Raw genomic sequence first — 21,826 nt, 5'->3', positions numbered from 1 at the left:
TCAGGGGCGAGCCTAAGACCTGGTATGGGGTGCCCTCATCTGCTGCTGAACATCTGGAAGATGTTATGAAGACTCTGACTCCAGAGCTCTTTGAGAGCCAGCCTGACTTGCTGCACCAACTTGTCACCTTGATGAATCCGAACACCCTCATGGCTCACGGAGTGCCAGTAAGTGCTCCCTTCTTTGCCTCCACTCAAGTTTTGTCACCTTCCCCTGCTAACTCCTCATCACTGCGCTAGTCCCTCCCGTCTGCCATTTGTACTGTGGCCTCCTCATCCATTCCTAGTGTGCTCACAGGCTACCACTTAGTTCTCCCATCTTCCTTTTCCCTTTTGCTAGTCTTTGAAGTTGCTTCCCCTTTCCCAACCCTCTGCTTTTTGCCAATCCTTCCCATCTACACGATACCCACATCTTCTTTTCCAAACTGCTGGCTCTTTCCTTCCCGATTCACTAGTGCTGGCCTGCTCCCACTTTCCCTGGTGCCCAGTGTGGGCCTCCTGACACTGAAGCTGGAGCTAACCAGTTGCTAATACCTGGTTCCATCACCCTCTGTCTATCCCCCATTGTTATTGTCATTTATCCCTTTGGCTGCCCCTCTGACCTTTTTATATTAATCTTTGCTGGTCCCTTTCACCAAGACATATCTTATTTGTTGCCTCCTTCCCGCCCCCATAGTTGTGTGTTCGAGGCCTATGAGCTGCAGATCATACACTTAGCATAGATCGCCATCTGGTGTTGGGCCTGGATGTTTGCACTTGTTTTTGTCCTGGAAAAGTCTTTGGAAGTCACAGGACAGGTGGTGACTCCTTTGGACTATAGTGCGCATGGGCATCTGCTCCATCCTCAGTGTTTTTTTCCGCCATCAGGCTCGGATGTGTTTTCCGCGCTCCAGTTCGGAACCGTTACCGATTCCACTTTCGACGTGCAATCCTTCACCCTTTCGACGGTATTGTCTCGATCGCGAACCTTAATCGTCCTGCATCTCTCCAAATCGAAGTCCTCGATTCCGATCGTCGACGAAGGCCTTCGGGCCTACCTGGGCCTTGGCTTCTGGCTCATGGAAAGGACGCCATTCAAGACGTGTCCTCAATGTGGGTCGAAGTTTCCCCACACCGATCTGCATGACGTGTGCAACCTCTGCCTTTCACCGAGGCCAGAGACTTGTCAGCTTGTGTCTCTTTCCGCTCAAAGAAGTCCATTCGGGACCAACGCGTGCGCTAATCCATGGCTCGCTGGTCGACATCAATCCCAGACGACATCTTCCAAGAGGGCCTCCAAGAGAGGCCTCGACGTGTCGAAGAGATCGCTCCGGCGCAGCGGGTCGCAAGTACGTCGACCCCCCCCCATCGAAAAAGGCTTCGGTCACACCTTCACCTTCGGGCCCAGGTGCACACCGAGAGACTGCTTCCCATGCCCTGCCCTGCCCTGCCCTGGTGCCCGGCAAAGAAGCCTACTTACTATGCCTTCAGGCAGCTCGGGCTCGAGTCTGCCTGCCGTCTGTACCGAAACACAATCACCGGCACGAAAAAGAAACCGCCCTCCTCCGTGCCGACCGCTGCTTCCACATGCAAGCACACGGCACCAAAATCCACAAGCACTGACTAGTCAAACTTTCAGAGCCGAACAAAAAACCACTCCCAAAGTGCTTGGATTTGGAGCCACGGAAAGCCTCGGAACCGAAAAAATAACAAGTTCCACAGCCCACAGAGACTGTAAAGACGTACGGTTCCAAACCAAAACACAGTACCGCTACAGAGTCGGTGCCGAAGAAGCCCTTGGAGTCGAAACACTCGGCACAGAAAGACCAACCTCCAGCAGAAGAGCTGTTCATACCAGACCTTGCTCAAAAGACTCTCATAAGGGATTCTAAAACTGGTCAATTGACTCTGAGTTCTAGAAAATGACAACTAGAGGCGCCTGCACCGGCTCCACCACCTAAAATGAGGGACATTGCTACATCTCCTCTCAGACTCCCTTCTCCACCTCCTCCACCTCCCCCACCACACCGTTCCCTTACACCATCTCCTACACCAGTAGACTATGACACCTTGGATGACATGGGGGATGGTCCGGACGATGTGCCACTAGGGGATCCTATTTCACCTTTTTCCCCAGACCCCTGGGATGATTATAACACGCCAGATGTCCCTAATGTTCCACAGGATGACATCTACCCCTCCAGGCCATCCCCTCCAGAGGACACCATGGGCTTTAATCAGCTTGTCCACAGAGCTGCACAGTACCACGGGGTTGCCTTTCATACAGACCCCATAGAGCAGGACTTCCTAATGGATACATTTGACACCACTCAAAGATCCACCTCAACACTACCTATTCTTGAAGGCGTTATTAAGCATGCACCTGAGGTCTTTAAAGATCCTGTTAGGGCTCGAGTTATTAACCCCAGGATCGACAAAAAATATAAAGCTGCCCCCGACGACCCAGCCTACATTCACTGCCCAGTATCCTTCGACTCCCTGGTAGTTTCTTATGCTAGGAAAAGGGCCAACTCGCAGACATCAGGTGCCGCTCCACCACCCGACAAGGAGTCTAAACTCTTGGACGCCTCTGGCAAAAGAACAGCCTCACAAGCGGCTAAGATAAGGCGCATCGCCAACAATCAGGCGCTGTTAGCCCGGTATGATAGGGCACATTATGATGAACTTGAGTCCATAACGCAGCACCTCCCAGATAAATACAAAAACGGGGCCAATGAACTCTTACAGGAGGGTAAGCTTATCACCAACATCTCCATCTGTTGCGCTCTTGACGTGGCAGACACCGCCTCCAGAGCAGTAAACACGAGTGTCCTTTTGCATTGGCATGCCTGGCTGCACATCTCTGGTTTTAAACCTGAAGTTCAGAGCTCCATCCTCAACCAGCCCTTTGATCAGGAGCACCTATTTGGCCCAAATGTAGATTCAACCCTTGAAAAAATGAAAAAGGACACAGACACAGCTAAATCAATTGGAGCCTTGCAGCTGCAAGCTCCCAGACGTTCCTTTCGTCGCTCACCTTACAAGGGCACCCCCAGAGGCTACTCCTCAGACAACCCCTCCACCTCTTACAAGGCTCCCGCCCAGTCTACATTTACCAGAGGTTACCAGAGAGGAGGCTACAGAGGCAACACCCGCTCTGCCTCCACTCCTACCCAATGACTTCCCTCCAGTTCCCCCAGACCATTCCACTCCAGTCGGGGGAAGAATACAACAGCTCCTGCCTGTCTGGACCAACATCACCACAGACAGGTGGGTGCGACAAATAGTTCAACCAGGTTACTGTCTGGAACTTACTTCTACCCCCCCCACCCCACACAACCACCCAAACAACGCCCAATATCCTCAACACTTAGCTCTGCTAAAGCAGGAGGTGATCTCCCTCCTACAAAGGGTGCAATAGAACTAGTTTCCCTGCACCAACAAAGCAAGGGAGTTTACTCCCTGTATTTTCTCATACCAAAGGAGGACGGCTCTCAGGCCTATTCTAGACCTCAGACCTCTAAACCTGTACATACAATCACACCACTTTCACATGGTTACACTTCAGCAGGTCCTTCCTCTTCTTTCACAAGGCGACTTCCTTGCTACTCTAGATCTCAAGGACGCCTATTTCCATATTCCCATTAACGCAGCTCACAGGAAATATCGAAGGTTTGTTGTTGGCAGCCAACACTATCAATTCAAAGTACTCCCTTTCGGAGTCACAACAGCACCACGGGTATTCACCAAGTGCCTAGCGGTAGTGGCAGCCCACTTAAGAAGACACCACATTCATGTCTTCCCATATCTGGACGACTGGCTCATAAAAGCCAGCTCATACAATCAGTGTGTTCATCTCACACACACACCACTATCCAACTACTCCACAACTTGGGGTTCACACTAAACTACCCAAAGTCTCATCAACAACCTTTCCACGTACAACAATACCTTGGTGCCACAATAGACACCTCAAAAGCATTGGCCTATCCCAACCCCACCAGGTTAGCAAACATGCAAGCTCTCGTAAACCAATTTCAGCCTCAACACTCTCCCAGCAAGAGTGTTCATGCAGCTAATAGGGATGATTGCCTTTTGCATACTCATAGTACCTTATGCCAGACTCCACATGTGTCCCCTACAGGAATGCTTAGCACGCCAATAGAACCAGGCTCAAGGTCAGCTGACAGATCTGGTGTTGGTGGACGGTCGCACCCATCGCTCTCTGCAGTGGTGGAACACCAAGAACCTTTCCAAAGGGCGACCAATCCTAGAGCCAGTTCCACAGATAGTCATGACAGCGGATGCGTCGCTCTCCGGCTGGGGAGGCACCTATTGCATCACACCATGCAAGGCAGGTGGACTCCTCAACAAAAGTTACTCCACATCAACCACCTGGAGCTACTAGCCATTTTCCTAGCCTTAAAGGCTTTCCAAAAACAAATATCCGGCAAATCTGTCTTAGTCCTCACAAAGGACAGCCATGTACTACATACAGAAACAAGGCGGGACACTCTCTGCAGCTCTCAACTGGCACAGAGCATATGGAGATGGGCTATAACCCCAGAACATCTTTCTCCTAGCTCAACATGTCCCAGGAGTCTAAAACACCATAGCAGATCTGTTAAGCCGTCAAACGCAACAGATTCACGAGTGGGAACTTAATCCACAAATTCTTCAGCCGTTCTTTCAAATGTGGGGGCAACCAGAGATAGACCTCTTCGCCACCCACGAAAACGCCAAATGCCCAAGCTTCGCCGCCAGGTATCCACACCCATTGTCCAAAGGAAATGCGAAATGGATGAATTGGTCAGGCAGATTTGCGTACGCTTTTCCTCCTCTCCTGCTCATTCCAATGGTGGTGCGCAAACTACAGCAACGTGCACTGACTCTCATCCTAGTTGCTCTAATTGAGCCAGACAACCGTGGTACACCACATTACTGGAACGGTCTGTAGTTCCGCACCAAAGACTACACCTCTCCCCATGCCTCCTAACCCAGAACCGTGGAGAGATCAGACACCCGGACCCAGCTCAGCTCAACCTTGCGATCTGGCTCCTGAGGTCTTGCAATTTGGTTACCTTAATCTACCCCCTGAATGCATGAACGTCATTAAGGAAGCTAGACGCCCCACCACTAGAGCCTGCTATGCTGCCAATTGGAAAAGATTTGTAATATACTGTCATACCAACAACATCGATCCCCTAGACGTATCTATCAACACATAGGTTACCTACTACATCTCCAAAGGTGCAATTTAGCCTACGCATCGATTAGGCTGCCCCTCGCTGCCATTGCTGCCTATTTACAAAATAGACGACACCTATCACTTTTCAGGGTGCCTGCCATCAAAGCCTCTATGGAAGGCCTCAAAAGGATAATTCCACCTAGAGTACCACCCTCGCCTGTGTGGAATTTAAACATCATTCTCACAAGATTAATGGGGCCTCCCTTTGAACCTCTGCATTTATGTGAGCTCCAATTTCTAACATGGAAAGTTGCTTTCCTAGTAGCAATCACTTCTCTTAGGAGAGTTAGTGAACTGCAAGCGTTAACTATTCAGGAACCTTTCCTACAAATTCATCACAATAAGATTGTTCTCAGAACCAATCCAAAATTCCTCCCTACAGTCATTCTCCTTTCCACCTCGATCAGTCTGTAGAGTTGCCAGTGTTGTTCTCGCAGCCACAGACAGTCGCGGAAAGACCTCTTCATACCCTAGATGTCAAAAGAGCATTGCTCTATTACATTGAAAGAACACCACCTTTTCGTAAGACCAAACAACTTTGTGTCATTTTCACCACCACACAAAGGCAACCCCATATCGAAGTCTGGGATAGCTAGATGGATTGTTAAATGCATACAAATTTGCGATCACAAAGCAAAACGTACTTTTATCTGTTCCTCCTAAAGCCCACTCAACACGAAAGATAGGGGCTTCAATGGCATTTTTAGGGAACATTCCCTTAGATGACATCTGCAGGGCATCTACATGGTCTACACCGCACACATTCACAAAACACTATTCTGTGGATGTGCAAACAAAACCACAAACCAGTGTGGGCCAGGCTGTACTCAAAACACCATTTCAAACTACTGCAACAGGTACTGCTGGTCGCCGCTAAGGATGGGTACTGCTATACAATCTATGCTAAGCGTGTGATCTGCAGCTCATATGCCTCGAACGGAAAATGCTACTTACCAGTATGCATCTGTTCTTGGCATGTAGAGCTGCAGATCTACACCCGCCTCCCTGGCTACCTTTATCTGTTCCAGTTTTATCTTATTTAGATACAGCACACATGGGCATCTTTCCTGTTTCTTACAAAGCTCCATCATTTCCCCGCTGGCGAAAAACAATCTGTGGATGGAGCCGAAGCCCATGCGCACTCTGATCCAAAGGAGGAGTCACCGACCTCGTGACTTCCAAAGACTTTCCAGGACAAAAACAAGTGCAAACATCCGGGCCCAACACCGGCTGGCGATCTATGCTATGTGTGTTGATCTGCAGCTCTACATGCCAAGAACAGATGCATACTGGTAAGTAGCATTTTCCTTCACTGTGTTGCTCCTAATAACCTTTTCCTTAACAGGTTGTCCGAACGAATCAGTGTGCGGGTGAGTTTGTGATCACTTTTCCCCGGGCCTATCACAGTGGCTTCAACCAAGGTTACAACTTTGCTGAGGCCGTCAACTTCTGCACTGCAGATTGGGTGAGTATTTGTCAAGGTTGTGGAACAGCACTGAGTGTGGCAGGGCTTCTGGATGAGTGTGTCCAGATAGCGGGCAGAAAGTGCTTCCATCGCAGATCAAAATAGATCTGCCATGGGTGTATGCCATGAACCGTGATATCTGTCCCGATATATTCCCTTCAAAGAGTGGCTTCCGCTCCATTAAGTTTGTAGCAATATTTCAAGAAGGTGGCTTTCATTGCGATTTGTTGATCTATGAGGCTGAATTCCCACCTTATTTGTGATTGTGAGGAATTCATAGGGAGTTTAAACAACTGTCTGTAAACATTGACTGAGCTTCCCAGAGTAAGTTTCTGCACCGTTTGCCAATTTAGAAGATCATTTAGCTTTAGTAGTTCGGAGTATTGGGAGGAGTGGAGGGCTTTTTGTAGATTCTAGCGCGGTGCTAGAGGTGAAACAATGCCTTAGATTTTAATCTTTGGTTGTTTTCCAACCACATCCTTCTTCAAACAGTTCTCCTAAATATATGCATAATTTACCGTATTTTTTAGTATAGTGTTTTTAATGTGCGCTGCCTTATTTAGCCATTCGCCTATGGATGATCACCGCTTTTTGTTTTATCATAATTTATATGCCTGTTCTGCTCATCACAGTAAATGGATAGGGCGTTTGGGTGCTTGTCACCCCACCCTGTTTGATTTAATAGCACAATGCCATTCTCATAAAACTGCTACATGGGCCATGTTCAGGCGGGTGGGGACTCGGCTGTGTCCAGTTGACGACTCAAGCCTGCTATATACAGATTGAACGGAAGTGCTTTAAAACTAAGTTGGTTTAGATCTTAGCTGACAAGTATTAATTTGTTCCTATGTTCACCCTTGCCCAGGTTGTATTGACCAAAGTTAATGCTCCGGAATATTCCTAACCTCTAATTTAGAGCGGAGTAAATCTTTGTTTACGTGGTCAAAAGCTGCATTAAGATTGATAAAACAGGTGTATAAATCTCTTTTGCTTTCGATTTGTCAATCAACATACCAAGACTCAACAAATTATCTATGGTGCTATACTACAAAATTGAGTCAGAGCTCTTGTTCATTTTTATACTGTTTTTTTTCTCCCATAGCTGCCTGCTGGGCGTCGCTGCATTGAACACTACAGACGTCTTCGCCGATACTGTGTTTTCTCCCATGAGGAGCTAGTGTGCAAGATGGCGGCGTGTCCTGACAAACTGGACTTGAACCTTGCTGCAGCAGTGCACAAGGAGATGTTCATCATGGTGCAGGAAGAGCGGCGTCTACGTAAGGCCCTTCTGGACAAAGGGGTGACTGAAGCGGAGCGTGAGGCCTTTGAGCTGCTTCCTGATGATGAGCGACAGTGCGATCACTGCAAGACCACCTGCTTTCTCTCTGCCTTGGCCTGCTATGACTGCTCTGAGGGGCTAGTGTGTCTACACCACATGGAGGAGCTGTGCAAATGCCCGCCTAGCAGGCAATACCTGAGGTACGGGATGCACATTCAGTGTTTGGGTTTACATGCACTACATAAGGGGATGACCCATGGGTTGTTGGTGCCCTTGTTAAAGATAGTGCTTGAGGTAAAATCCCCATCCTCCGTGATCTGCTGTCTTTTAGCACAGATACTGCCCTTCCGGATGGTATAGAGACTCGTTGCTTCTGCTTGGATCCCTAGGTTTTGCAGCGTGAATCCTTTTCTGGATTCACATGCTAAGCATCATTCCGCAATCTAGTGGTTGGGTCCGGAATAGTCCGTTTCTGTTCGAGGCATATGAGCTGCAGATTACACACTGTGCATAGATCCCCATCTGGTGTTGGGCCTGGATGTTTGCACTTGTTTTTGTCTTGGAAAGTCTTTGGAAGTCACGCGGTATGTGACTCCTCCTTTGGATCATAGTGCGCATGGGCTTCGGCTCCATCCTCAGATTGTTTTTTTTCCGCCATCGGGCTCTGATGTGTTCTCGCGTTCCAGTTCGGAACCGTTAACGGTTTTCTCTTTTGACGCGCAATCCTTCCCATCTCGACGGTATTGTTTTCGATCGAGTTTCCAGCCACACGCGACTCTTCAACTTCGAAGTCTTCGATTCCGGTCGTCGACAAAGGCCTTCGGGCCTACCCGGGCCACATCTCCGGCTCATGGAAAGGACGCCATTTAAAGTGTCCTCGATGTGGATCAAAGTTTCCCCACACCAACCTACATGAGGTGTGCAACCTCTGCCTCTCACCGGAGCACGAGGCCAGAGACTGTCCGGCTTGTGGCTCCTTCTGCTCCAAAAAGACCATCCGGAACCGAAGAGCTCTAAGGACAATGGTGCGCTTTTCATCTTCGATCCCCGACGACATCTTCCAAGAGGGCGTCTATGTTCCTGAGCAGGGTCGAGAAAGCCATCATCAGCGCCTCCGAAGCAGATTATTCCGACGTCAGACATCACTCCAGCTCAAAGGGCCGTGAGTACAGATGTCGACCCCGACCTACCCACCCCCTCGAAACCATCCAAAAAGGCTTCGGTACCACCTCCACCTTCAGGCCCAGGTGCACGCCATGACATTGCTTCCCATGCCCCGCCTTGTGGCCCGGTAAAGAAGCCTACTAAGCCTATAAGCGACTGGCTCGAGTCAGCCTACCCTCGGTACCGAACATCCGGCACCGAAGAAAATCGCGTCATCGACCTCGTCCACGCCGACCGCTGCTCCCACATCGAAGCACTCTGCGTCGAAGGCTAGCACCAGTTCCTCGGCACCGACAATACCCTCTGAGCCGACTAAAAAAACGCCCGCCGAAAGGCCCCGACACTTCCAAACCGAAGACCTCTGAACCGAAAAAACAGCAACCGGTTCCAACTCATAAAGACACTTTCAAGCCTAGAACCGCTACCGAGTCGACGCCCCAAAAACTTCCGGCTCCGAAGCCCTCGGCTCCGAAGGATCTGTCTCCCACAGAACTGTTTCGACCAGATCCTACCCAAAAGACTCTTAACAAAGAACCCCAAGACTGGTCATTTAATGCTCAGCATCAGGAAAAGACCACTAAACATGCCTGCACCCGCACTGCCACCAAAGAAGAGACTTTGCTACCTCTCCATTAAGGATTCTCCCCCCCCCCCCAACCACCACACCACTCTCCCAACCACCACACCACTCTCCCAACCACCACACCACTCTCCCACACCATCACCTACCCCAATAGATGATGATAACACCTCCGATGATGCAGGGGGATGTGAGGACCCTACTCCTACTGGCTCCCCTGACCCCTGGGATTATTAGTGTCCCAGATGTCCCTTACACCCCACAAGATATTTACCCCTCCGGGCCTCCCCCCAGACTTCACCAATTTCTCCATAAACATCACTTCAGACAGGTGGGTCCACCAAATCATTCAATCAGGCTACTGTCTCGAAGTAACCTCTCTTCCCAAACCCCCCCCCCCCCCCACTATACCGCCCAAACACTGTCCAATGTCACAAGAACATCTGTTACTATTAAAGCAGGAGGTAATATCCCTCCTACAAAAAGTGCAATAGAACCAGTTTCCCTGCACCAACAAAACAAGGGAGTTTACTCCTTTTATTTTCTCATACCAAAGAAGGACGTATCTCTAAGGCCTATTTTAGACCTCAGACCTCTAAACCTCGGCTTACATTGAGACCACTTCCACATGGTCACACTTCAGCAGGTCCTTCCTTTACTTTCCCAGGGCGACTTACTTGCTACTCTAGACCTCAAGGACGCCTATTTCTACATTCCCATTCACAGCGCTCACAGAAAATATCTCCGATTCGTAGTGGACGGTCAACACTTCATCCACAAGTTCTCCAACCGTTTTTAGGGCTCGTGCTCTGCGTTGCACTGCGCAGCAGTGCTCGCGCAGGCGAGAGCTCATTTGTGGAGGGTTCCAAAACAGACCCTGGAATCGCACACGCTCGTGCGTGTGTGATTCGTTTTGAACCACGGTATTGGCGTGTGCAGTCATATTTTTTAGTAACACAGCACCAATAGGCCAAAGGCGGTCGCGTTGTTCTGCCCATGGCCTATTGGTGTCTGTTACCCGCACGCAGACATCTGTTTTCAATTATCGTGCCCAGACACGTCGCGATAATTGAAACCACATGGCTCGCTGTGGCGCGCGCGCACCACTCGCGGGCCTGTTTGTTTTTCAATAGCAATCACTTTCGCGATCGCTTTCAGTCCCGCTCGGCATTACCCTGTAGGGCATGGCTGGTTATCAGCAGCTCTGGTGCATCTTCAGGTAATTGAAATGCATAATCCTATTCATGGCAGACTCTGTACTAGAATCAGCTGCCTAACCCGTGATGTGGTTTTGTGTCTTCTAACATTGTGACGTATGCACCTCATCTCCCACGTTCATTCTTTCCAAGGAGAGACAGTTACTTTCTTTCTCCGGTTTCCGATCGATTTTGGACTACATACTGGATGCTCCATTTCCGTCTCCATATTGGGTGTAGGATGAGAACTGCCAGGCACTATTAATTGCTATGTACAATGCTGCAGTAGAGATTGTTCTATGGCATCAAACCTTTCCTCTAAGACAGTACTGTATCAAAACATGTATGTCAACAGCCGAGAGCGATGGTCCCTCTATAATGCGTACATCTCCAGTGCCAATCCAGCTGGCCGTTACAAATAAGCATTTGCAATGCAATGGGTCTTGCATTACTGAATGTTTGAGCTATTGGTGTTGCATTATTCTTTGCAATGCCAATATGTGAGAAAGTGGCTCTGTATATACTATTCCCAAATAGGTACAGGGTGTACAGAGTCCACAGTCCCCAGAGGTTTGGCAGAGGTTAAAGTTAGATATAACCTTACTCTCTAAAGTGGTAGCTTGGTCGAGCAGTAAGGCAGTATCAGAGGACAGTGTAAACATTTGTTGTACACAGTCAGCAAATGGTCTCACACACTCAATAACTGAACTCTAGGCCAATGGTTTATTTTATTTCAAAAGCCCTTGCGCTCAAGTTATGCACTCGACGATGCTCCGACCTCTCAGTCTATGTCAACCTCGATGCAGCACGCTCCCTCTCAGTCCTTTGAAAAGCTGATACTTTACGCGTTTCGAGGCAAACGCCTCTTAATCATGAGTTCCCAGAGGCACAAACAGCTCCTGTTGATTTGTTCTTACTTTATTTGAAATGAGTCCGCCCATTGTGGGCGCGGCTTGCAGTAAACGCCACTTTGCATGATGGTACTTGCAATATTACAGGTGAGTTAGTGTCAATCCGTAGTAGGCTCCATGCCTCTGTGTACAACAAAGCTTTTTTGAAAACCTTTAGTAGGTAGGGACTCTGAGGCTGCGCGCTCTTGTAAGCAATGGAGACATCGTGCCACGGAAAGGAGTATTACCTTCCCCAGCCTTTCAATCCGAAATGGTGCAACCCTTGTTTACCGCGGCCAGGGCAGCCGCGTTGATTTATTTTATTTCAAAAGAGCTCATTTGTGGAGGGTTCCAAAACGGACCCTGGAATCGCACACGCTCGTGCGTGTGTGATTCGTTTTGAACCACGGTATTGGCGTGTGCAGTCGTATTTTTTAGTAAGACAGCACCAATAGGCCAAAGGCGGTCGCGTTGTTCTGCCCATGGCCTATTGGTGTCTGTTACCCGCACGCAGACATCTGTTTTCAATTATCGTGCCCAGACACGTCGCGATAATTAAAACCACATGGCTCGCTGTGGCGCGCGCGCACCACTCGCGGGCCTGTTTGTTTTTCAATAGCGATCACTTTCGCGATCGCTTTCAGTCCCGCTCGGCATTACCCTGTAGGGCATGGCTGGTTATCAGCAGCTCTGGTGCATCTTCAGGTAATTGAAATGCATAATCCTATTCATGGCAGACTCTGTACTAGAATCAGCTGCCTAACCCGTGATGTGGTTTTGTGTCTTCTAACATTGTGACGTATGCACCTCATCTCCCACGTTCATTCTTTCCAAGGAGAGACAGTTACTTTCTTTCTCCGGTTTCCGCTCGATTTTGGACTACATGCTGGATGCTTCATTTCCGTCTCCATATTGGGTGTAGGATGAGAACTGCCAGGCACTATTAATTGCTATGTACAATGCTGCAGTAGAGATTGTTCTATGGCATCAAACCTTTCCTCTAAGACAGTACTGTATCAAAACATGTATGTCAACAGCCGAGAGCGATGGTCCATCTATAATGCGTACATCTCCAGTGCCAATCCAGCTGGCCGTTACAAATAAGCATTTGCAATGCAATGGGTCTTGCATTACTGAATGTTTGAGCTATTGGTGTTGCATTATTCTTTGCAATGCCAATATGTGAGAAAGTGGCTCTGTATATACTATTCCCAAATAGGTACAGGGTGTACAGAGTCCACAGTCCCCAGAGGTTTGGCAGAGGTTAAAGTTAGATATAACCTTACTCTCTAAAGTGGTAGCTTGGTCGAGCAGTAAGGCAGTATCAGAGGACAGTGTAAACATTTGTTGTACACAGTCAGCAAATGGTCTCACACACTCAATAACTGAACTCTAGGCCAATGGTTTATATATAAAAAATATATGCTGGTTTTATTTTAGAACCAACAATAGGTATTAAAATATACTTTCTCAGAATGAGTTGCTTTATATAAATATTTTTCCAATACGTAATTGACTTTTGTAAACCGTTACAAGTGGTTGCAATAAGCAACTCTTATTTTAAACACAATAATGCATTGAGCTCAATGGAAATTTCAAGGTATTTGCAACAGATAACTTTTAGGATTACTTTTGTAATTCCAGGACTGGATCCTAGATTCAGTCCTGGGTCAGTACTTAGAATCAAGTGATGAAAGTCGACTTAGTTACTGTGATGATTTTTAAACAATATTTAGCTATTTTAAAAGTTGACACTTTGAAAGTATTTCAAAGAAAACAGTCAATGATTCCCTATGGAAGAGAATTCAAGTTGCAGGTACAGTATGTTCTCGTTACTTTTGTAATCCAGTACTGGGTGCCTAGACTCAGTACTGGGACCTTTATCCAAAACAGGTAAGTAATTACGTTTTCAGATATTATACAATTTTTAAAGAATATTTAAAGATTGCAGAAATCAACACTTAAAAGAAATTTCACAGAAAAACAGTCAATGGTTTCCTATGGAAGAAAAATAAATTAAAGGTAAGTATGTATAGTTGTGGGTACTTTTCAGAGTCAGTGCTGGGCACCAAGATCCAGCACTGGGAGCTCACCTAAGAGCAGGTGAGTATTTTTGTTTTCATTACTCGGCTGATTTTTGGTGAATATTTTAAGATTTGAGAATTCCACACTTGGAAGAAATTTGAGGAAAAAGCCAGTCAATGTTACCCTATGAAGAAAATCGAGTTATCGGTTTAAAGGTAAGTACTCGACTGGCAGAGTTGAGGTTCTGGGCATAGACTCAGGGGTCCCCCAGGGTCAGGTAGGTACAGTTGGTTCACCCTCAGCGGCTCTAGGGCAGCCGGGTGCAGAGAGAGTTAGGCCCAATGTTATCCTATGAGGGATAGGGGGGGGGGCCTTGGTTGGTGGCTGCTGACTGGCAAGCTAAGCGGCTGTGGGAACTGGGCTCCTGGTCACTTAGGGCAAGTGGGGAAGTAGATAAGTGTTGAGGTTGCACTGCCAGGGCCACTAGGGCGGCTGGGTGCAGGGTGCTTTTGAGCCTTCGGGCGCTCAATTGATTTCAATGGGAAATCTCCGGTTTAGAAAGACTGCAAGCTCGGGGACGAGGATTCTTCAGGTGCCACCACCACTTCGAGAGCTAAGTTGGGTAGTTGGAGGATAGGTAGGTACCCCGGGAATGGGCACAGGGGGCCGCGGGGCGCCGCGTGCAGGGGTGCCTTTTAGTGTCGGGAAATCTTACCCTCTGTTGATTACGGTAGGGGGGGGCACCTTGTTCTGAGGCTGCAGGCTTCTTCTGGAGTGTCGAGGGAGGTCCTTGGGTGCCGGACTCTGGGTCACAGTCGCCGTGGGGTCTTCCTCATGGTCTTTGTTCACTCCGGCACTGGCCAGGCTTGGCTGGTGCAGAGTGTGCTGGGTTCGCGGTTCCGGGCTACTGCCAGGGATTAGAGGTAGGTTTTGAGTAGAGCCTCTACTCGTGGGAGTCCCAGGGGGCTTAGAGCCAAAAGGTAGCCAGGTCCTCCGGGGTTTGTGAGGTTGCTGGCCACAAGAGGTGCCGGGTTGGAGCAGGAGCAGGTTCGAGGGTCAACAGGCCGGAAGGGCTGGGGCCAAAGCAGTTGGTGTCTTCCTCTTCTTAGCAGCTGCAGGGCAGGTCTTCTTTCTTCTTGCTCTTCTTTGTATTTTGGAATCTGGAATCTGGGGAAGGAAGGTTCAGGCTTCCCCTCAATACTAGATTTAGGGGCGTTAAAGGTAGGTGAAGGGCAGGGACCAATGGGTCCCTGTCCTGGGGTGGGTACACCCCCTATCCTGCCTCTCTCCTGTGGGAGGGGGCAGTAGCCTAGTCCTGATAGGGCAGGCCTTCCCATCTTCAAGATGGCGAGAGCCCGGAGATGTGCTTCACCTCACCTCCCCCACCTGAGGGGTGGGGTTGGCAGGCTGGCACATCCCCTGTCCTTATTTGGGGTTTCCAGCCAAGCTTCCCGCCAGAGTGGGGGGTTACAGTGGCCTGGGGAAGCTCACAGAGGCGGCATGCCTTTGAAGCTTCCCCCTGCCCATCCTGGGGGAGGAGATTTAGCACCTCGCCCAGAATGTGCATTGTTGCTGCAGGCCCAGGAGAGCAGGGGCTTTCCTACCCAGGGGTCCAGCAACATGTCTGCTGTGTGGCAGCCTAGGCAGCCTCAGAGCAGACATGGATTGTAGGTTGGGTTTTAGGGGGCATCTCTAAGATGCCCTCTGGGGTGCTTGGTACATTAAATCTCATACTGGCATCGGTGTGGGTTTAATGTGCTGAGAAGTTTGATACCAATCTTCAGTGTTGCCATTATGTTGCTGTGGAGTTCGTGTTTGACGAGCTCTCAGCACCATGTACTCTTAAATGGCAGCACTGCACTTACAGTGCCCAGGAATGGACCTGGGTACTGTAGGGACACACGGCTCCTGTGCCCACACAATTGGCATAGGGCATCCAGCTAGAGGGGTGGCTGATGTATGCCATGGCAGTGTAGGTGATGGGCATGGCACACAGGGATGTGTGCCATGTCGACTCTGTGTTTTGTCTTGCACCCAGACACCCAGCCTGTAAGGGCAGTGTGTGGGAGTTAGGGTACAGGGCTTCTAAGGGTGGCCCAATGAGTGCTGCAGCCCTTAGAGGCCGTTCCTGGTCACAAGGCCCTGGGTACCGAGGGTACCATTTACCAGGGGCTGATATGTGGCCAGGGTTTGCCCATTTGGTTTTGATGTTTTTGTTTAGGGAAGGAACATAGGCCCTGGGCTCCTGATTGGCAGGAGTCCAGGGCACACTCAAAGTACATTCAGCATTTCAGCAAAAAGTGGGGGCATACCATGCAAGAAAGATGGCACTTTCTCACATCCCTTCCACCTCAATCAATCTGTAGAGCTGCCTGTATTCTTCTCGCGGCCACAAACTGTTGCGGAAAGAGCTCTTCACATCTTGGGTGTCAAAAGAGCACTACTATACTACATAGAGATAACAAAACCCTTTTGTAAGACCAAACAACTATTCGTGTCTTTGTCACCACCACACAAAGGCAACCCCATATCAAAATCTGGGATAGCTAGGTGGATTGTCAAATGCATACAGATGTTACCCTAAAGCAAAACGTACATTCTGTTCCTTCTAAAGCCCACTCAACACAAAAGATAGGGGCTTCAATGGCATTTTTAGGGAACATTCCCTTAGATGACATCTGCAGGGCAGCTACATGGTCTACACCGCACACATTCACAAAACACTACTGTGTTGATGTGCAAACCAAACAACAAGCTAGTGTGGGCCAGGCTGTACTCAAAACACTATTTCAAACTACTGCAACAGATACTGGTGGTCGCCGCTAGGGGTGGTTCTCCAGTATTGGGGTGTCTTTCATAGATTCACATGCTTGAATATTCCCCGTCGTCTAAGTGGGAGTCCCACGGTACATAACAAAGCAATGTAGTAATAACATAAGCCTATTAGGCCTACAGGAAAGAAAAAACCAGAGTTTTCATGGATAGACAACTTGTCACCTTTATAACATATCACTGTCGTTATGTTCTAGGTCAAATCCAGCCAATCAGGCGTCCGCACCCTCTAGAACCCTCTCCCCAGAGACTCAGGCTCTCAGATTTTCTACCGCACGTCGTGTGAAGGGAGTCTCCCTGAGCTTGCTCAGTTTTTTTCATCTCATTTTTCACAGAGATTGAGTCTAGGATGTCTTCAACCAAGAAATCCCTCTTCAGACCTTGTGGGAGCTGTGGTAAACTGAGACTTCATTCTGAAGATCCTCACAAAAAATGTATTTATTGTTTGTATCCTGAACATTTGGTTAAGGACTGTAAAATCTGTAGAACCTTCTCACAGAAAACTTTGAAGGACAGAGAGGGGCGTCTCCTTCTGTGGCTACAGAAGCTGAAGACCTCAGAAAATCCTGTTTCTGATGTGGAGAGTGTGTCTTCTATCCAAACTGCTCCCTCTTTCAAGAGGTCTTCTGACTCTCAAAAGGTTTCTCCTCGTCCAAAAATGGTGAAGAAACAGCATGGAGAACCTTCAACTTCAAGAGGGATGATTTCCCCCCACAGGAGTCTCTCTGTTTCCCTGACGCCCCCGAGATCTGATTCTCAGGCGTCTAAGACTCCAGCTGCGCAGTTTTTACCTCAAAAACTGCCTCTCTCGTCGACTAGTTCATCTAGCCTTCCTCAGTCGACGAGAGCTGCAGTCGTCGCACCTACATAGACGACCTCGGCATCTATGTCTCTGAAGACGGCAATGATCATGTCGTCGGCGTCTTCACCGTCGACGCTGGTATCTGTGAAGGTGAGACCCATCTCGTCGACGTTGCCTTTAACTTCGTCGTCGACGAGTATCAAGCATAAGAAAAAGCAGACATCGTCGTCGACGGTGGCTTCGTCGTCGACGGTGGCTTCGTCGTCTGCGGTGGCTTCGTCGTCGACGGTAGCCCAACGGCGAATTTCAGCACCGGCAACGACTGCTACAGCTCCAAATCTGGCTTTAATACCATTGGACACATCAACCTCTCTACTCCAACGTCGACAATCGTCTCTGGGGACCCTCATGCCACTCAAACCATCTGTGCAACCTCCTGAGCTGCTGTTTTCATCTGACAATGATGAATATGAGGATGACAGATTTCGGCCTGCTCGCAGTCCTTCCGAGCTCTTGATTAAATGTCAGGACACTGATGATGATGATGATGATGATGATGATGAGGAGGATTTGCGACAAGAGGATCTCTCCTCTTATGACACGCATCCGGTTCCGCAACCTTCCATGGCACAATTGCCTCTAAGCCGGATTTCCAATTTGCAGTATATGCTTGATGATTATAATCGCCGTTTTCCACGGTCTGGGCATACCACTCCAACACCACAAACACCTCAACAATCTGTGTTTCATACGGAACCAGTAGTCACACCGACGCCAGTGACTCGTGAACAATCTCTTGGGGTTCCTCTTTTCACGCTTGAGGATGTTGTCGAGGACCAGGATGATGACGCTGACAAGGAGGAGGGTGAGCTGGACGATGCTTCCCTCCTTTCTGACTGGGACAACTATCAGATCCAAACACCTTCTCCCGCTGATCCCGCTCCTTTGGATTCTCCCCCAGTTGACATTGGTGGTTTCCATTTGCTCATGGAGAGAGCAGCTACAAGATTTCACCTCCCTATGACGACTAGAGAGGAAGATTGTTTTTATATGACTTTAAGGACTGTGAGAAAGTGCCATCTTTCTTGCATGGTATGCCACCACTTTTTGCTAAATTGCTGAATGTACTTCGATTGAGTGTACCCTGGGTTCCTGCCAATCAGGTGCCCAGGGCCTATGTTCCTTCCTTAAACCACACAAACTCCAAATTGGCAAACCCTAGCCACATGTCGGCCCCTAGTAAATGGTACCCTAGGTACCCAGGGCCTTGTGGCCAGGGAAGGCCTCTAAGGGCTGCAGCACTCATCTTGCCACCCTCAGAGGCCCTGTACCCTTACACACACACACACTGCCCTTGCAGGCTGAGTGTCTGGGTGCAGGACAAAACAAAGAGTCGACATGGCACACATCACTGTGTACCATGCCCATCACCTACACTGCCAAGGCATTTGTCAGCCACCCCTCTAGCTGGGTGCATTACGCCTATGGTGTGGGCACAGGAGCATGAGCCCTGTGCCCCTACAGTACCCGGGTCCATTCCTGGGCACTAAGTGCAGTGCTGTCATTTAAGAGTGCATGGTGCTGAGAGCTTGTCAAACACGAGCTCCACAGTACCATATTGGCAACACTGAAGCCTGGGAAGTTTGGTATCAAACTTCTCAGCACATTGAACCCACACTGATGCCAGTGTAGGATTTAATGTACTAAGCACCCCAGAGGGCATCTTAGAGATGCCCCCTTACAGCTAACTTACAATCCACGTCTGCTCTGAGGCTGCCCAGGCTGCCACACAGCAGACACGTTGCTGGACCCCTGGGTGGGAGAGCCCCTGCTCTCCCGGGCCTGCAACAATGCACATCCTGGGTGAGGTGAGATCTCCTCCCCCAGGATGAGCAAAGGGAAGCTTCAAAGGCAGGCCGCCATTTGGAGTTTCCCCAGGCCACTGCAACCCCCCACTCTGGCGGGAAGCTTGGCCGGAAACCCCATACAAGGACAGGGGATGTGCCAGCCTGCCAACCCCACCCCTCAGGTGGGGGAGGCGAGGTGAAGCACATCTCCGGGCTCTCGCCGTCTTGAAGATGGGAGGCCCTACCCTATCAGGATTAGGCTACTGCCCCCCTCCCACAGGAGAGAGGCAGGATAGGGGGTGTACCCACCCCAGGACAAGGACCCATTGGTCCCTGGCCTTCACCTACCTGTAACGCCCCTAAATCTAGTATTTAGGGGCCCCCTGAACCAACCTTCCTTAGATTCCAGATAGAAAATTACAAGAAGAGCAAGAAGAACAAAGACCTGCCCTGCAGCTGCTAAAAAGAGAAGAAGACACCAACTGCTTAGGCCCCAGCCCTACCGGCCTGTCGACTCTCGAACCTGCACCAGCGCGGCATCTCTCGTGGCCAGCAACCTCACCAACCCCGGAGGACCTGGCTACCTTTTGGCTCTAAGCCCCTGGGACTCCCATGAGTAGAGGCTCTACTCAAGAAACCTATTTTTAACCCCTGGCAGCAGCCCGGAACCGCGGACCCAACACACTCTGCACCAGCCAAGCCTGGCCAGTGCCGGAGTGGACAAAGACCCTGAGATCTGAAAGAAACACGTTAGTTAGATTCCTCACCTTAGAATATCCCCAGGCGTCAGACTGGATCCGGAAGATTTTTCGTCAGCAATACCCCTTGCGCGTCGCTAGGCGTCGTCTGCGGCTCCGCGTCCGTCGTCGGCGTCGTGCGCCGGGATGACGTCGTCGGAGTACTTAGACGCCGCCCTCGCGCGCTGACGTCAGTTCTTCTTTTTTCCGCGCCAGTAAGCGCAGATCCGGGAGAGCTACCCCTTTTAGTCTTTTTTGACTAAATCTTTTTTGATCATTTTTGATCCTTGTCTGTCGACATCTGGTGCCGGTAGGATGCCTGGGTTCAAGGCTTGCGACGATTGTCATCGACTGATGTCGGTGACCGATCACCACCGCCGGTGCCTCTACTGCTTAGGCCCCGACCACGACGCGGAGTCGTGCAACGACTGTCAGGCCCTGACTTCGAAGGCTAGGCGGGAGCGGTCCCGCAAGCTTCTCGAGCTTCGCCACTCGGCTCCGCGTCGTGCGCGATCCCGGTCCAGGAGGAGGTCCAAGGATCGCTCGCGGAGCCCTAGCCGACGCCATCGCTCGTCCGGCTCCAAGTCGTCGGGTAAGTCCAAACGCTCAAAGAAGTCCAAGAGGCGACATCGCTCTTCGGACTCCCCTCGCCGGTTGCGCGACTCGGCCGAGGGTCAGGGTGGTTCCACCCCCGCGGCTCCGGCGGAGCCGCAGGTGCCGCGTCCGCCCCCATACCTTCCGGTCCCTGGGGCTGACGCGGCGCCGGCGGAGATCAGTGCCTTCCTCTCGGCCATGAGGAGCCTGGACCCGCCGTCGACGCCCGCTGGCGCGCCTTCGGGCCCCGCGGACTCGACTGGGCGACCTCGTGTGCCGGCGGCTCCGGCCCCGGCGCCGTCGACGACTCCGGTCTCGACGCCGCAGGTCCCCGCGGGGCCCTTGCCTGGGCCCCAGTCGACGCCGGTTGACCTAGTCACTCCTCCACCGGCGCCGACGCCTGAACCACCGACGCCGTCACCGGCGCCGCCGACGCCTGTGACGCCGACACCCCAGTTTAGCCCTCATCCGGACCCGACGCCGGCACGGCGTCCGCCGACGCCGCGTCCGACGCCGCTTGAGTCCTACCATCTCTACAGTCCGGTTCCGATCATTCCTCCTGTTTATCAGGAATCGGAAGAAGGGGGCGACTGGGAGGGGTTCGAGGACCCTCTGGCTGTTCAGTCACAGCTTTCTCAGGACTGGGCAGATGAACTGGGGGAGGCCAGTGGGCTGAACACCTCGCCAGACACTGGATTCACTTCTCCTCCGACCGTGGCTTCGGAGGAGGGTGCAGCATTTTCTGTGGTGCTGCGCAAGGCGGCCGAGGCCCTTGGGCTCGAGTTGCCTGCCGTGGCTGTGAGGACTAACATCCTCACTGAGGTGCTTCAAACCTCAGCAAGCTCCACTGAGCCTCTGCTGCCGTTCAACGAGGCCCTCACTGACGTTCTGCAGGGCACCTGGTCCAAGCCCTCCACAGTTCCTCCTGTGGATAGGAACGTTGCCAGGCACCACCGCCCTGCTCCGGGCGACCCCAGTTTCCTGTCCCAACACCCCACCCCCGAGAGTCTGGTTATCCAGGCCTCTACCTCCCAATCCTCCTTCCCGACCGCTCCGCCGGATCAGGATTCCAAGAGACTCGAGCAGTTTGGCAAGAAACTGTTTTCGTCCCTTAGTTTGGGCCTGCGGTCCTTAAATACCGCCTGTCTCTTGGACCGTTATTCCCATTCCCTGTGGGATACGGTGGAAG

The 21,826-nt window shown here is 50.5% G+C and overlaps 1 protein-coding gene across 4 annotated transcripts in view; it reads left to right on the top strand.

Annotated features, from left to right (window-relative positions):
• Positions 1–21,826, top strand: part of KDM5C (lysine demethylase 5C) — a 601,345-nt gene that overhangs the window by 269,498 nt on the left and 310,021 nt on the right. For all 4 annotated transcript variants that reach the window (XM_085629900.1, XM_085629899.1, XM_085629902.1 and 1 more), the window contains 3 exons: positions 5–167; positions 6,572–6,691; positions 7,794–8,170. In XM_085629900.1, the coding sequence (XP_085486026.1) occupies positions 5–167; positions 6,572–6,691; positions 7,794–8,170 (660 nt within the window). The remainder of the gene's footprint in view (positions 1–4; positions 168–6,571; positions 6,692–7,793; positions 8,171–21,826) is intronic.

Source organism: Triturus cristatus, chromosome 10, assembly GCF_964204655.1.
Source record: "Triturus cristatus chromosome 10, aTriCri1.1, whole genome shotgun sequence".
Lineage (NCBI taxonomy): Eukaryota > Metazoa > Chordata > Amphibia > Caudata > Salamandridae > Triturus > Triturus cristatus.
Note: the sequence above shows the minus strand (reverse complement) of the source record. Positions and strands in the feature narration are given on the sequence as shown.